Below are 15,362 nucleotides of genomic sequence, written 5' to 3'. Positions count from 1 at the left end.
GTTGCGCTGGGATTGGCCCAGCCGGCCGAGCCTCCGCCACGTCATCCGGAGGAGGAGTGGAGAGCAGGAAGCAGCCTGTGTCTGTCCCGAGGCTCCCGAGCGAAGGAGGAGCCCCGGGGAAAGAGCAAGTCCCGCCGCGGCCCCGGAGAGTCCCGAGGAGCTAGGGACTAGACTAAGGTCTAGTTAATTTATCATTGCCAAACAGTTGCAGCTGGTTGTTGGTGATGTGTCACAGGCACTCTCACTGCCTGTAGCAGGGAGGAGGGAGGGAGGGGGGGGGGGGGGGGTGCTCGGCTCTCTCCTTCCCTTTAATCCTCGCATACTCACATCCCTGCTCGAGCTGCTAATCCTTGCAGACCTGTTGATGCCGACGAGGAACCGGGGACCAGCAAGCATCCCCTTTTCTGCTCTCTTGGTTAGGTAAGTAAGCCTTTTTCAGACATTAACTATGAAATGATAAAACTGCCGGGAGTACCGGTGCTTCGTTTGTGATTTTGAAAGGGGGGATGACAGCCGGATGTCCAGATGACTTTGATGAGATAATTGGGCGCAAGCTTCCGTTTCGCAATTCTGTTGCTAGTTTAATGCTTGGTGTGAGATTTCGTGAGCGGGCAGTATAACATGAAAGAGACGGAGACCCACTTACGGTCTCGTGGTAGCATCGCTGTGTGTTTATGTTTCCTAAGGCTGATGCTTCTAGATTTTGGAAACAAAACCAGTTCACGATTTGTAACTTGAAGCATCGAGCACGGTTTATTGGGATGGCTGAGTCTGCTCCACAGTCAATAAATGAACAAAGAAACAAATGAATGTATGTTTGAATGAACGGACAAACCGACCAACAGCAGAGCCAAGCTAACAAACTTGCATCAACTACGCAAAATCATTCACTCCAACTCGCCACTTCTTGGCTGAAACAGTGGATGGGCACACTGGCTGCTTGGGGAGGGGCATTTGTGTAAGTTTGTGTTTTAGAAAATAGACAGTTTGTATCTAACTGCGCAGCGTCTCCTCACTGAGTGTACTGTTCTTCCTTGCCCAGCTTGGCGAGAAAGAGAACATCACCTCCCAGCGCCCGAGGGCGAGCACATTCATGCATCTGAGCGGTGTTACCAGGCGCATCCTTCAAGGAGCACGATTCAGCCATTCTCATTTATATGCGGAAAGGAGTGAGCAAGTAGAGGGAGACGTGCTTTAAGACTAGCATCTCAAGCGCACAAATTTGATCTTGTGCTCATAAAGATGCACTAGGAAAATGGTATCCTAGTTACAGATGCCAGTAGAGTTAGGAACCAATGATTTTGACAACAACTAATTAACTTGCAGAATGTTACAAATACGACAACACTGACAAAAAGATTAGGCGCTAAAGGGTGTTCAACTGGCATGCATGAATAGGTGAATGTATGTGTATGTGAAAGACAAAAGGAATATTAATGTGTTTGAGTACAAGAGGGAGGATGTGTGCAATTGTGAGTCTAGATGCATGCCTGGGCAAACAAGAGTAGGCCCACGTGTAAGCACGTGTGAATGTGTGTATTTGTGTGTGTGTCGCGTGCATTGCAGCGAGTACGTGCGCAGGCGTTTGGAAAAAAGAGTGTTTGTGTGCTCATATATGTCTGTGTGAGTGTTGTCTTTGGGGAAACGCCACTGTGTGCGAAGGTAAGGGGACAAACAAGTGCGTGTGCATGAGAGTACACGTCAGAACATGGAAGTGTGTGTAAGAGTGTGCACACGTTTAAGCGCCTGCGACTCTGCCTGTGCATGTATGTATTTTGTGTGTAGAACTAGATAGGACAGAAGAGGCAGGCACCGAGGTCAAATAAATGACACTTACATTGATTCACTCGCTAGGAAAGCTTCACGCACCCGGCAATTTTACAAAGGTGGATGGAGAGCTCTTTATGAATGAAGTACGGAGGACTTAAACTCCTGGAGAAGGAACAAATGAGGAAAATTAATACAAAATTAAGAAAGTCACAAAGAGACGTGGGGAATATTAGCTGGGGGTGGGGTAAACAGAATGTGGCACCATGGAAACCGAAAGAGAGATGAAAACAGAGCCAGGACAGAAAACGAGGGAGAGGGTAAGGAATGTGGGTGCACTGAGAAAGGTAGAGAGAGCAGGAAAATAAAAGGGTAGTTTAAAGAGAAGAATTTCAAAAGCGAGACCGCAAGAGAGGAGAGAGATAAAATGCACCTTGAGACAGAGGGGGCATCGAGCGAAAGAGACAGAAGAAGGCGAAAGATAAGGAGAGAGAGAGAGAGAGCACAGAGTGAAAAATAAGAGACAGTTATACATAACAAGTGGGGCACCGGGAAGTGAAGATCAAGGGCGATGAATGAGTAGGGGAGAGAGGCTAGCCATTGGGAGAGGGCTCTGTCCGTCAATCTCGGACCAGATTCGGGGGCGTTCCCGAAAATTTTTCCCTTTTGGCTACGTCACGCTACGTCAGCCAAAAGCCCTCGGGAACGCCCCCGAATCTGGTCCGGCATTGAGCCGGCACCCGCCTTCCTGCTCGCGTGAAATCCGTGGTCAATGTCTGAGGAAGTATGTTTTCCGTAAAACAATATTCTACACGATGGGTATCTCGTGCGGCTTGTGCTGTGAACTCCCCCCACCTCCCCGCGCCCAGGTTTTGGGGACCCTGTTCTTAATTTTATTTGCACATTCTCGCGTGGTATTTTGGAATTGTTTCTACCAATAGAATTCGATTTTTAAAGACACACACCGGGACTTAGCGCCCAGAATGTAAACGCTGTCCAAAGCACTAGAGACCTCGTTCTATCTCCGAGTGGTGTCTTTCTGGGAGCCATTGCTCGGCGCCTCGCGCTGGGGTGCGCTGCTTGGGTTTTACAGCTGTTCTGCGGGTTGTCGTGAGTTACATGCATTGGGGCGTCCATACCTCTGGTTGACCACGCCTGGTGGTTAGTCCTTCAATGCGCTTTAAACTTCTAGCTCGATTTTGTTTATTTTTACATTTTCTAATTGCACATCTCGTGCTGGCCGTAGCATGGAGCGTCCTTTCACGCTTGCCCGCACACCTGTACCGTGGGGCAGGGGCGCACCGGGTGTGGTGCTTGTCCGGACAGAGGGTGGGGGTCCATACTGGCCCCTCCCGAGGCTGATCTGGGGATACTAATATTGAATTCTAGGGTTCCAGGCCGTTCGCGCTTCCCAAAAATAAGTATTAGTTTTATGCGCTGATGTTGCATTACCCCGTGAGCCCGAGTGCACGAACCTGGGGTTGAACGTGGTATGCTTGTTTCCTTTCTTCTCCGCAACCGATAGTATTTTACTGAAATGAGGCGCCGGATGGTGTGAACCTGTCCCCTCCTGACCTACATGGAGGGTCTCTTAACCCCACTCCCCTTTCTGTGTCTGCAGGTGAGTGTCGGGCAAAGGAGATTTGGTAGCTGCGAATAGTGGAGGGGTGGCAGCGGAACTAGGGTCACTTACAAACCAATGGTTTTATATTTTTGTGCCATTTGCGATTGTATTTGGGGGGGCGTAAGGGTTTTACGGAGAACAGTTTATAGAGAAATAAACAGTATTCCGAGACAATGTCTGGCCACGACTTAACACGGGGGAGGGGTTCACACACATTTATCAGTGGTGTTGCTAATAAGAACGTGTGGCAAGCGTATGAGCCCGCGGCGTGACGAGGGGCGCAGTGCCGGACGTAATCTGTAGCTACGACCGACCCTCGCGCGCGTTAAACTTATAAAATGTCCCGTCCCTCCCACGACTGCTATTGGGGTAGCAATACACCGCCATTTTCACCATTCCACCGGCCCTGGGCGTAATGACCCCTTCCCCCGAGAACCAGGGAGGGGCGGTATTCAGATTCTAATGGCATCCACGCCGCACTTGTAGTATCCTGGGACGGAGAGGTCACATTTATACATGACCTGGTGAACATGTCACCCCCCCACCCACCTGTTTGTCGCGGCATCCATAGGCCTTGGCAAGCCCCCTTTGACCAATGCGGAAGCCCTGGTGATGGGCCTGGCTTGAGTCGCCGCTCTGTCGAGCCGTGGCTGGACTCGGGCAAGAGGGCTTCTTTGAGTCAGGCACACTTTTGGCTGTTTCTGGGCGCATGAGGTGTGGGTGTGGCGGGGGCGGTGTTAAGGATTTTGTGCTGTAATAAGAGCGTGGCCAAAGTCGCAGGTCTACACCAGAACTCACTATCTTTCTCCTTTCGAATGATCGGAGAGGTGTTGTCCTAACGGCTAAGGCGCTCGACCTCGGACCTGGGGAACTGGGTTCGAGTCTCGGTAATGTTGCTAAACATCCTGTGATTCTGGGCAAATCACGTCTAAATTACAATTCCTGCTTGTGACCCTTTTGCCTGCTTGTGCATCCGTGTGCCCCTGTTGCCTGCTTGTGCCTTCGTGTGCCCCTGTTGCCTGCTTGTGCCTCCGTGTGCCCCTGTTGCCTGCTTGTGCCTGCGTTTTCGTCCCCCTGTTGCCTGCTTGTGCCTCTGTTGCCTGCTTGTGCCTCCGTGTGCCCCTGTTGCCTGCTTGTGCCTCCGTGTGCCCCTGTTGCCTGCTTGTGCCTCCGTGTGCCCCTGTTGCCTGCTTGTGCCTCCGTGTGCCCCTGTTACCTGCTTGTGCCTCCGTGTGGCCCTGTTGCCTGTTTGTGCTGTGTGAGTGTGTGTGTGTGTGTGTGTGTGGAGGGCTCTGTGTGGCTGTGTGTGTGGGGAGCTTTGTGTGGCTGGGTGTGTGGGGAGCTTTGTGTGGCTGGGTGTGTGGGGGGCTTTGTGTGGCTGGGTGTGTGGGGGGCTTTGTGTGGCTGGGTGTGTGGGGGGCTTTGTGTGGCTGGGTGTGTGGGGGGCTTTGTGTGGCTGGGTGTGTGGGGGGCTTTGTGTGGCTGGGTGTGTGGGGGGATTTGTGTGGCTGGGTGTGTGGGGGGGCTCTGTGTGGCTGTGTGTGTGGGGAGCTCAATGCTCATTTATTTTTGGAGCTTTCTGGTTCGCCCAGTTAAGATGTAAACGCAGTCCCTTTGATTTCAGTCCACCTTCCACATGGAAAATTCTGGACATTCTCACAGGTCATGTCTTTGAGCTATTAAACTGGGTAGGACTATCTGATATTGTGACAGATGGCAGCGTCCTGGGAGCAGTCTTGTTGCATATACTGTCTGCAGCAAGACGTATAGAAAAAATAGAATAGATGGCAGCGTCCTGGGAGCAGTCTTGTTGCATATACTGTCTGCAGCAAGACGTATAGAAAAAATAGAATGCTAGGTAGGCCTTTTGCAGGGGCCTCTTTGTACTCTGTATCAGTATGCAGCAGTTTATCACAGTTGATCTACAAAGTCCTAGGGAAGTTTTATGAATTAAAAAAATACAATAAGTTGTATTTAAATGTTCTAGTTATTACAATAAGTTTGAAAACACCATTCACTTGGGGAGTTTTGCTTGATTGTTTTTCTATTTAGAGTAAATGTTAAAGTTATATATCTTATATATCTGAGAAGTGTTTTAAATATCTGGGTAGTCAAAATAATGTGCATTGAAGAAAAACACAAGATTGCAGTAGCATACACATACATTATAAAAATAAGTAATACAGTAAAATAAAAGGAGAAAAGAGGCAAGGCAGTTAAAAATATAATGTGTATCTTGTAATCAACTGATATTGGATGGATGCACAGCGGTATTTGTGATAAAAGTTCAGTTTGGGTTGAGAGGCGTTTTTTTGGGTAGTTTTTAGGTGCTCCGCAAGGAGGCGTCGAGGGCCCACCGACGTCCGACTAAATGTTTGAAAATGTGAGGCTAGAGGACCTCTAGTCTCATCCCTTCGCAGGCACACACATTTTTGTCATTCCTTAGATCAAGAAAACGACTTCCATACAATGTAATTGGTACTTCTTTGATTTATTTGATGTTTCGTTTTTGCATTTTTATATAGTTTAGTCAGATCTCATCAAAATCACTTTCGACAATTTGGTTCAGGCATTGTCATTTCAATTGTGTCCAATGCATTTCGGGCATTAAAGGTATGCCCTTCATCAGGGAATAGACACTAAAAAATAATAATGTACATGCATATTAGTGTGCATATTAACTGAAAATATCACAAAAAATACAGATATCACTTTGACTCTACGTTATACAAAACTATCATTAGCTGCCTGCCAATGCATCAGTAGTAAATACGTAAGAAAAACATGTGAAGAAAACAAGGTTGTTCATATGCAAATGCAGAGAAGGTAAAAAGACGGATAAATGGGTCACTTACATGCCGGTTGTGTAAAGGTCGTGTGGGATCTGTACGAGACGAAAGTGAAATGAAAAAGGTGCGGTTAGCGTAAGGAGGCGAGGGTACATGGAAATGTGCTCGGGGATGGTGAAGCTGAGAGGCAGTAAAAACTAACCTGGCTGTAGTCGGCAAGTTTGATCAGTCCGGTTCTAATCTCCGTGGGACGCCGGCAAAAGCATAATGTTTGCCGCGTTCTTTAAATTCAAAATACAGTCACGTGATCATCACGTGGGGGCAAGGGTGAAGGAAAGACTATGTGAGTGGACAGAAACGACACTGCTTCAAAGAATCTTGGACAGCTGAGGCTGGGGGAAAGGGGTGGGTTCGCAACTAGTGTGAATAACTTAACATTCAAAATGGATAAACTCGTCAGATAAAGAGATGGGTATGTGAAATGAAGGAAACAACTTAAAAGGCTTGAGGCTCCTATGAGAAAATTGAAAGTAAAAAATAGAAAGTAAAAAATAAATAAAATGTAAAGGTTCGGTGAGGGATCGAACTCGGGACCATGGGGTTGAAGTGTTCGGTGAGCTACGCATGTAGCTACATCGTGGTGCACTTGGAAAGAGTTGAAAAGAAGTGTCTATATGGATGGAAATGGGAACACACACAATAGCAGCAAGATGGGTATATAGAGCAATTCATTACAGATAACAGGCAAATTCAATTCTGTCATTGAGACCCGTTGGTTTCTGGGTCGATAATTTGTAAATCCAGTAGTTCTCCCTTCTCAAAAGGAATTTGTTGTTGTCTCTTCCCTCTAATTTTGACACAGTCTCTAGGATGATAAACTTGATTTGGGAGACATTGTGTTGGAATTCGACGAAGTGTGCTGCAAGGGCTGACTTGGAGTTTTTGAGTCGGATGTTCGACTTGTGTTCCGTTAGGCGCACTTTCATACGTCGTTCGGTTTTCCCTATGTACATCTTGCCACAGGGACACTTTCCTGAATTTCTAATGATAGTTCCTCCAAGATAGAAGACAATTCTTGTATGATTAGGAGTATTAGATCCAGTGAACATTTTTGGAGACTCATTCAGCCAACCACCAATATTCGCCTTTACCAGAGCTAAGAATCTGGGAGAAATTGTACAACATAAACCTAAACACTCCGCCACATACACTGGAACCAAACCGTGTTTAAATTGTGGCAATTGCAACAGCATCATCAGAGGCAACATAATACACCATCCAAGTCAAGGTTATGCAATCAAACTCAAGGTTAACGCCACCTGCGATACCAGCAATTTGATATATGGCATAAAGTGTCCCTGTGGCAAGATGTACATAGGGAAAACCGAACGACGTATGAAAGTGCGCCTAACGGAACACAAGTCGAACATCCGACTCAAAAACTCCAAGTCAGCCCTTGCAGCACACTTCGTCGAATTCCAACACAATGTCTCCCAAATCAAGTTTATCATCCTAGAGACTGTGTCAAAATTAGAGGGAAGAGACAACAACAAATTCCTTTTGAGAAGGGAGAACTACTGGATTTACAAATTATCGACCCAGAAACCAACGGGTCTCAATGACAGAATTGAATTTGCCTGTTATCTGTAATGAATTGCTCTATATACCCATCTTGCTGCTATTGTGTGTGTTCCCATTTCCATCCATATAGACACTTCTTTTCAACTCTTTCCAAGTGCACCACGATGTAGCTACATGCGTAGCTCACCGAACACTTCAACCCCATGGTCCCGAGTTCGATCCCTCACCGAACCTTTACATTTTATTTATTTTTTACTTTCTATTTTTTACTTTCAATTTTCTCATAGGAGCCTCAAGCCTTTTAAGTTGTTTCCTTCATTTCACATACCCATCTCTTTATCTGACGAGTTTATCCATTTTGAATGTTAAGTTATTCACACTAGTTGCGAACCCACCCCTTTCCCCCAGCCTCAGCTGTCCAAGATTCTTTGAAGCAGTGTCGTTTCTGTCCACTCACATAGTCTTTCCTTCACCCTTGCCCCCACGTGATGATCACGTGACTGTATTTTGAATTTAAAGAACGCGGCAAACATTATGCTTTTGCCGGCGTCCCACGGAGATTAGAACCGGACTGATCAAACTTGCCGACTACAGCCAGGTTAGTTTTTACTGCCTCTCAGCTTCACCATCCCCGAGCACATTTCCATGTACCCTCGCCTCCTTACGCTAACCGCACCTTTTTCATTTCACTTTCGTCTCGTACAGATCCCACACGACCTTTACACAACCGGCATGTAAGTGACCCATTTATCCGTCTTTTTACCTTCTCTGCATTTGCATATGAACAACCTTGTTTTCTTCACATGTTTTTCTTACGTATTTACTACTGATGCATTGGCAGGCAGCTAATGATAGTTTTGTATAACGTAGAGTCAAAGTGATATCTGTATTTTTTGTGATATTTTCAGTTAATATGCACACTAATATGCATGTACATTATTATTTTTTAGTGTCTATTCCCTGATGAAGGGCATACCTTTAATGCCCGAAATGCATTGGACACAATTGAAATGACAATGCCTGAACCAAATTGTCGAAAGTGATTTTGATGAGATCTGACTAAACTATATAAAAATGCAAAAACGAAACATCAAATAAATCAAAGAAGTACCAATTACATTGTATGGAAGTCGTTTTCTTGATCTAAGGAATGACAAAAATTTGTGTGCCTGCGAAGGGATGAGACTAGAGGTCCTCTAGCCTCACATTTTCAAATATCTTGTAATCAATTCATCATCACCATCACAGAGCAGAAAGCGTTTCTCTCTTTTAAGAGACACATGTAACCTGTAAAAGACATGGAGGAACAACAAAACCCCGGAAATGCGCCGCCTACAAAGCAGCCACCACTGCACACCACCATCTCCTCAAATCCACAAGGAAGTAATCCCTCCATGGCAGAATCTTCGCCAACGCTCACAACACCAAGGAACACTTCTCCATCATCAAGGAATTCGTCAAACCTTCAGCGAAACAGACGTCCCACCTTCCCAAGACCTCTGCAACAGACTCAGCACCTTCTCCCACCTTAAGATTAAGACGATCTACGACAACTTCGGCAATCAAAACCTCCTTACCGCTCCAACTCCACCTCCATGCGACGCCACCCAACAGACCCTGCTTAAATGGACCCAACTCAAATGCAAGACACCTTGAAGACCATGAAAAGCCTCCACTCCGGAACACCCTCAGACCCCTGCCCACACCACATCTTCCACAGAGCCGCCTCTGCCATCGCACCTGAACTACGTCTGACAATCCACTGCTCCTTCGAGACCACCAGCTTCCCGACGACTGAAAACACGCTGAACTCAACCCCCTCCTGAAGAACCCCTCCACAGAACCGATGAACCTCAAGAACTTCAGGCCCATCGCCCTGCTTCCGTTCTCAGCCGAGGTCATCGAAAAGGCCATCAACACCCAGCTAGCAAACTTGATCAAAGTTAACAACGTCCTGGACTTCTCCACATCCCGATTCTGCAGCGACCACAGTACTCGAGGCCACAGACCACATCCAGGGCGAATCGGCAGCCCTCATCCTTCTGGACCTCTCGGTTACCACCACACCCTAGCCACCAGACTCCACGATGTCTGCATCTGCGGCAAGGCCCTCAACTAGATAAGCTCCTTCCTTAGCGGCAAAACTCAGCGGATCACACTCCCTCCCTACCTCTCGGAACCAACAGAGACCTACTGTGGAGTGCCCCCGGGCTTTCCCCTCAGCCCCACCCTACTCAATGTCTGCATGCCCCCCACCTCGCAACTATTGTCGGGAACCACAGGCACATCATAGTCTCCTACGCCAGCGACACCCAGCATATACTCTCCCCCCACCAAAAAACCCAACCTCACCAAACACAACTTCCAAGAAGGGATGAAAGTCGTCGCTACCGGGAAGAACAGCTGCCTGAACTCCACTCCGAGAAAACAAGTCCTCGTCCTTGGATCCACCCCTTCTGAAATCCGAATCCAGGAAAACCGTTATTCACGCTCCCATAAGCAGCAGACTGGACTACGGCAACGCAGACTCCAGACCGTCCAGAACCCCGCAGCTAGACTGATCCTCTACATCGAAGTCACATCACCCAACACCTCTCCGAGCTACACTGGCTCCCACTCGAAAGTAGAATACCCTTCAAATTCCTCACCCATGCATACATGGCCCTTCACAACACCAGACCCACATACCTGAACAACCACTTCTCCTACCACGCCCCCAAAAGACACCTCCGATCAGCCGATCTCTCTCTGGCCACCATCCCACGCATCTACAAGACCAGAATGGGAGGTAAGTCCTTCTCCTACCTCGCAGCCAGGGGCCTGGAACGACCTCCACCTCCGGCAAGTTCCCACTTTGCCCCAGTGCAAGAAGGACCTCAAGACATGGCTCTTCTGATGACCCCAGCACTCAACGGAGCCGCCCCCTCCCCTCCATCGCCTTGAGACCCTCATGAGTGAGTAGTTGCACTTTACCAACCCTGATTGATTAATTGGAATTGGAATTTAAGGCATAACAATATTATTTAACTTAAATATTATTTACAAGTATCTAATAGTACATTTCACAACCCTGTGGCAAAAAAATACTTCAGATGGACAGTCACATTCATGGAAGGTTTAAAAGGCCATCATCCGATACACCTGTAGGACTACCAGTTTTCTCATTCTGTTATGTAAACCGATTTCTAAATATTTTACATCTCTAGGCCAGACACTTGAGGAGTACCTTATTCTAGTGTACTGGTGTTAGATGGTATCTTCCACCGTGCAGACATTGATAACTTCAAGGCTGTCCACTAATATGTTGGAACGTCTTGTAGAGCACAAGCAATAAACAATACATACATACATACATTTTCAACTTGCTGTAGTGAGAAATATCAGCAGTCATCCAGGGACACAGTAATGTACTCCTCCATCCAAGAAGCATAGCTAGATCCAATATCTTACTGGTGCACTTTCAACCCCTGCGCCAGAATAAATGTATCTTAAATATAATAACATGGCACCTGGACCTAGGTATTAGAGGTGCATACTCAATAGGCAACGTCACATTGCAATAATACCTTCGAGAGCCTTTCTTTGGTCCTTTCTTTCAAGTACTTAACATTATGTTTTCAACCTCTGTTTTCAGTAACTACCAAACACATTCTGGCTGTTGTGTAATAATGTGCTAATAAAAATCCTGCAATGCATCATTATGCTTCCTGCTCTGTGTGTTTCAAATGGCCAGTCCCCTCTATAGACATCCCAGAGAGTTGCTAACTGAGGAATGTGTTTTCAATCTGGTCCTGTCCATGAACCCCCACCTTCTAAAAATTTTAATAACCCCTAAATCCTGTATAATGGAGTATTGTATTGAGGCATTGTGACTTTCTGAATCCTACTGCAGAAATATGCAAGAAAAGTTGGCATCAATTGTTCGCCATTAGATGTTCAGAAAATTCTTATGACTACTACTGAGCTGTTTTATGTTCTATATGTGTATTTTTCATAATCATGAGACACTCTTTCCCTTTTGAATGCTGATTCTTTGTCAGGGTGCCATATTTGCATCCCAGGAAAAATTCTTCCATGAGTTGTTTGATAGCGAGATGGCCGCTCAAGCCAAAGTGGAGTTTGAGAAAGCGATGAAAGAACTGGCGCAAGAGGAACCACATCTGGTGGAGCAGTTCCAAAAGCTATCGGAGGCTGCGAGCAAAGTTGGTGAGTGGATCCACAGCTGTTTTAATTTATGCATTGTTTCTACGTGATAGACGTGCTCAAATAAAAACACTAAAATGGAGGTCCTATGTGTATTTGCTGTAGGCTACAGCTTGACACAAACAGAGGTTATTCAAGCTTGTCCTGCTAGTGTTTTATTCCAATAAAAGAGCCAAGTTTTCTGAGGATGTTGCCCAAAATCGCCAAGAGTTATACCAGGATAACGCACAAATGCTGGCGTTCGAGGCGCATCAGTTCATGAAAGTGACTTTTAAAGCGACCTATTGGAAATGTTAGTATCCCACAACATGTGAATAGGGAAAATTGTAGTCTGGATGCAATTTTGACAAGGCTGAGATGTTAAAGACTACAAAAAGATGCCCAGATGAACACTTTTCCCACACGGTAAAGCTGCTCACTCTGTGTAAATGAAGGGGAATAGGCTGTAGTAATTTAAGGGGGTTAGCTGATTTTAAGAGGAGACCCAAGACCAGTATAAGTACCACAGTCAAAGTGTGCTCCAAACGCCTACAGGAATGATTTGTAACTAAAAAGGCTTCAGGGCAAGTGGAACATTTGTACCAACTGTAGATGGATAGATGAAATAACTGAAGCTTCTTATGTACCTATGCCTGCAAATTAAAGATGTCGGAGTAACCCCCTTTAATCGAGTAAGGCTTGCAGACCAATTAAATCAGTTCCACTGTCATAACTGATGAAGATGACTCTACTACAGCTTGAATTGTCTGCCGACTGTATTATTTATTTATTTAAGAAGCTTATAAAGCGCGCGGCTACCCCCAGCGGGGGTGTCGCGGCGCTAAGATTACAGGTTAATCACTAGAGAGGGTTGCCTGGTTCAAAACCATCCAAAAACCAGGGGCTGCAGAGGCACATCTAATCAGCGTTTGGTGAACAGCCAGGTTTTTAGTTTGCGTCGGAAGATTTGCTCAGACTCAATGAACCTAAGGTCCAGAGGTAGGCTGTTCCAGTGCTTGGCTGCTGTAACGGTGAACGTTCTGCCGCCACTTCGGGTAAGCCTAAATCTGGGAACAGTCAGTAAGCGAAGGCTGTTTGATCTCAGATGTCTTACTGAAGATGATATCTTGAGTCTTTTGCTCAGATAGGCCGGGCCAGTTCCATGAATAGCCCGGAAGGCAAGGATCAGGATTTTGAACTCAATACGTCGGGCGATGGGAAGCCAGTGTAGCTCATCCCGATAAGCTCTGACCGAGTTGCGGGTAGGGATGTTTCCAATAAGCCTTGCTGCCGCGTTCTGAACGATTTGCAATCGGTCTATAAGATAATGGGGGGCGCCGGCATATAGGCTGTTGGCGTAATCAAGATGTGCCGTAATGAGTGCCTGGACAACCGTTTTGCGGGATGTCTGGGGGAGACAGGGAAAAATCTTCCTGTAGTTAGCAGGTTTGGGAGAAGTGATGCTATCCCCACTTTTCTAAATGTTCCATATACTTGCACTAACCGACATCTTACATGTTTATCAAATAAAGAGGAGTTGAAGGAGGGAATCACATTGTGTTCATGGAGGTTCAGATATCACCGACTTTGTAATTAGAAACCTAAACTCCTATTCTCTGTTTTCTATTACTGTAGCAATATGAGGTGAAAAAAAGGCTAAAACTGCTCATAGCATTACAGGTCTCTCACTAGGAGATTGTCAGGCATCAGTCTAGTTGTTGTTCACATTCGCTGGAAGAGGCCTATCAATATAGAGCACCTTCAAAGACTGTCTTCCCACCGAATGCTTTATTAAAATAATTGCCTCCCAGAACTTTTCAACCTTTGTTCAAATTAATGAATGTTGCATTTTTGTGGTTGATGGAATATTTAAGCATTTGAATGTTACTATGTGCAGTTATTTCCCCTAACCATATCCACCTTTTACCCAACAGGTGGGGATCCATCGTCACAGCAGGAGTTTTCCTCCTGCTTGAAAGACACACTCACAGGATTGGCCAAAAATGCCACCGATTTGCAGGTAAGCCTCTGCCTTCAAATGTTTAGCAATTCCAGAAATCACCTTTTCTTACAGCAGATGTTTATTGAGCCCGCTGTGCTGTTGGTTTCTAATGGTTGCTTGATCATTGATTTAAACTCCAGGCATCTTTGCTTTATTAATTGTTGTTGTCCAGTCTCAAACACTTGATAAGTTTGACCATCCACATTAAAGAATAAATCACATTTTGCTTAGCGTGTACAAAGCACACTTTAGGAGCTGAAAGCTTAGATGAAAAAGATTATTTGTTGTAATCACTTGAGTGAACATTAACTTTGATGATGCTCAAATGACACTGTTTTCCACTGTATGGAAATGTCTTTGAAATGTCATTAATGTATTGTCTTTCTTTACTCCCTGAACTGTAAAGAACTCAAGCTTGTCTGAGGAAGAAGTAGCAAAGGCGATGGAAGGCCTCGGGTTGGATGAAGGAGAAGGTGAGGGCAACATCCTTCCCATTATGCAAAACATTATGCAGAACCTGCTCTCCAAAGACGTACTCTACCCATCCCTCAAAGAGATCACTGAAAAAGTAAGAGCATTTTTACATTTTTGTTAAATAGCAAGTGAGAAATGGCATGTTTCCTGAGTAAAAATATTTGTCTCCGAGCTATTTAGTGCCAAAGTTTTGCATGGTAGGAAGTCTACTCTGTGAACTGATTCCGCGATGTGGAACTGGGGTGTACAAGTCGTGCCTAGTTGTGAAATAAATACATATTTAAAAGTAATGTGTGACTGAACTGGAAAATGTAATTGCCACTCACTTGATAAAGCACTATATTTTGTATAGCAGTTGGTTTGTAACCATTTGGATGTCTATTTCTTCCATAAAATGCAGTACTTTGTCCTGTGTCTTGGTTGGCGTCTGTGTTACCGCATGCTTATACTTCTGTTCTTAAGAGTTTTTGAGAGTTCTTTCCTGCTGTTCATGCTGTTTTAACCGACTGTATGTAGTCTCCTGTGCAGTACCAGACCCATTTTTTAAAACTCCTCTTTTAAGTGCTTTTTCTTGGTATCAAACAATGCACACAACATTTTCACAGGCGTATGAATGTGATATCCTGTAAAACTGCCTAACCCCTATCCCTGTCACTTCCCTACCCATGTCGCCATTTCAAATTTCTTAAGGGTAGCTTTGCCCCCCATACACCACCCTTTCTGCTTCCATGCATCTCCTCATGTGCTCTTCCCACATATGGTTAGTTGTGGAGTGGCGCTGGACCCCACCTCCTTGTCACATCTCTTTTTGATAACCTAAATCCCAACATACAAAATAAAATTTGTTTCCTGGGGACGTCTACATTGTTTGGGATACCCAGAATGACCATATGGGGGATCCTCAGGCTATCCACCGAACACTGCTTCCAGTTCTCTTATACTA

General features: G+C 45.7%; 1 protein-coding gene across 1 annotated transcript in view; it reads left to right on the top strand.

Moving 5' to 3' along the window:
- The window catches only part of LOC147666193 (peroxisomal biogenesis factor 19-like), a 109,351-nt gene that overhangs the window by 26,675 nt on the left and 67,314 nt on the right, over window positions 1-15,362 (top strand). The window contains exons 3-5 of the mRNA XM_086949221.1: window positions 11,802-11,967; window positions 13,878-13,963; window positions 14,352-14,513. Of these exons, the coding sequence (XP_086805347.1) occupies window positions 11,802-11,967; window positions 13,878-13,963; window positions 14,352-14,513 (414 nt within the window). The remainder of the gene's footprint in view (window positions 1-11,801; window positions 11,968-13,877; window positions 13,964-14,351; window positions 14,514-15,362) is intronic.

The sequence above is a fragment of the Lissotriton vulgaris genome, unplaced genomic scaffold, assembly GCF_964263255.1.
Source record: "Lissotriton vulgaris unplaced genomic scaffold, aLisVul1.2 SCAFFOLD_637, whole genome shotgun sequence".
Classification (NCBI taxonomy): Eukaryota; Metazoa; Chordata; class Amphibia; order Caudata; family Salamandridae; genus Lissotriton; species Lissotriton vulgaris.
This window is presented reverse-complemented; position numbering and strand designations above follow the sequence as displayed.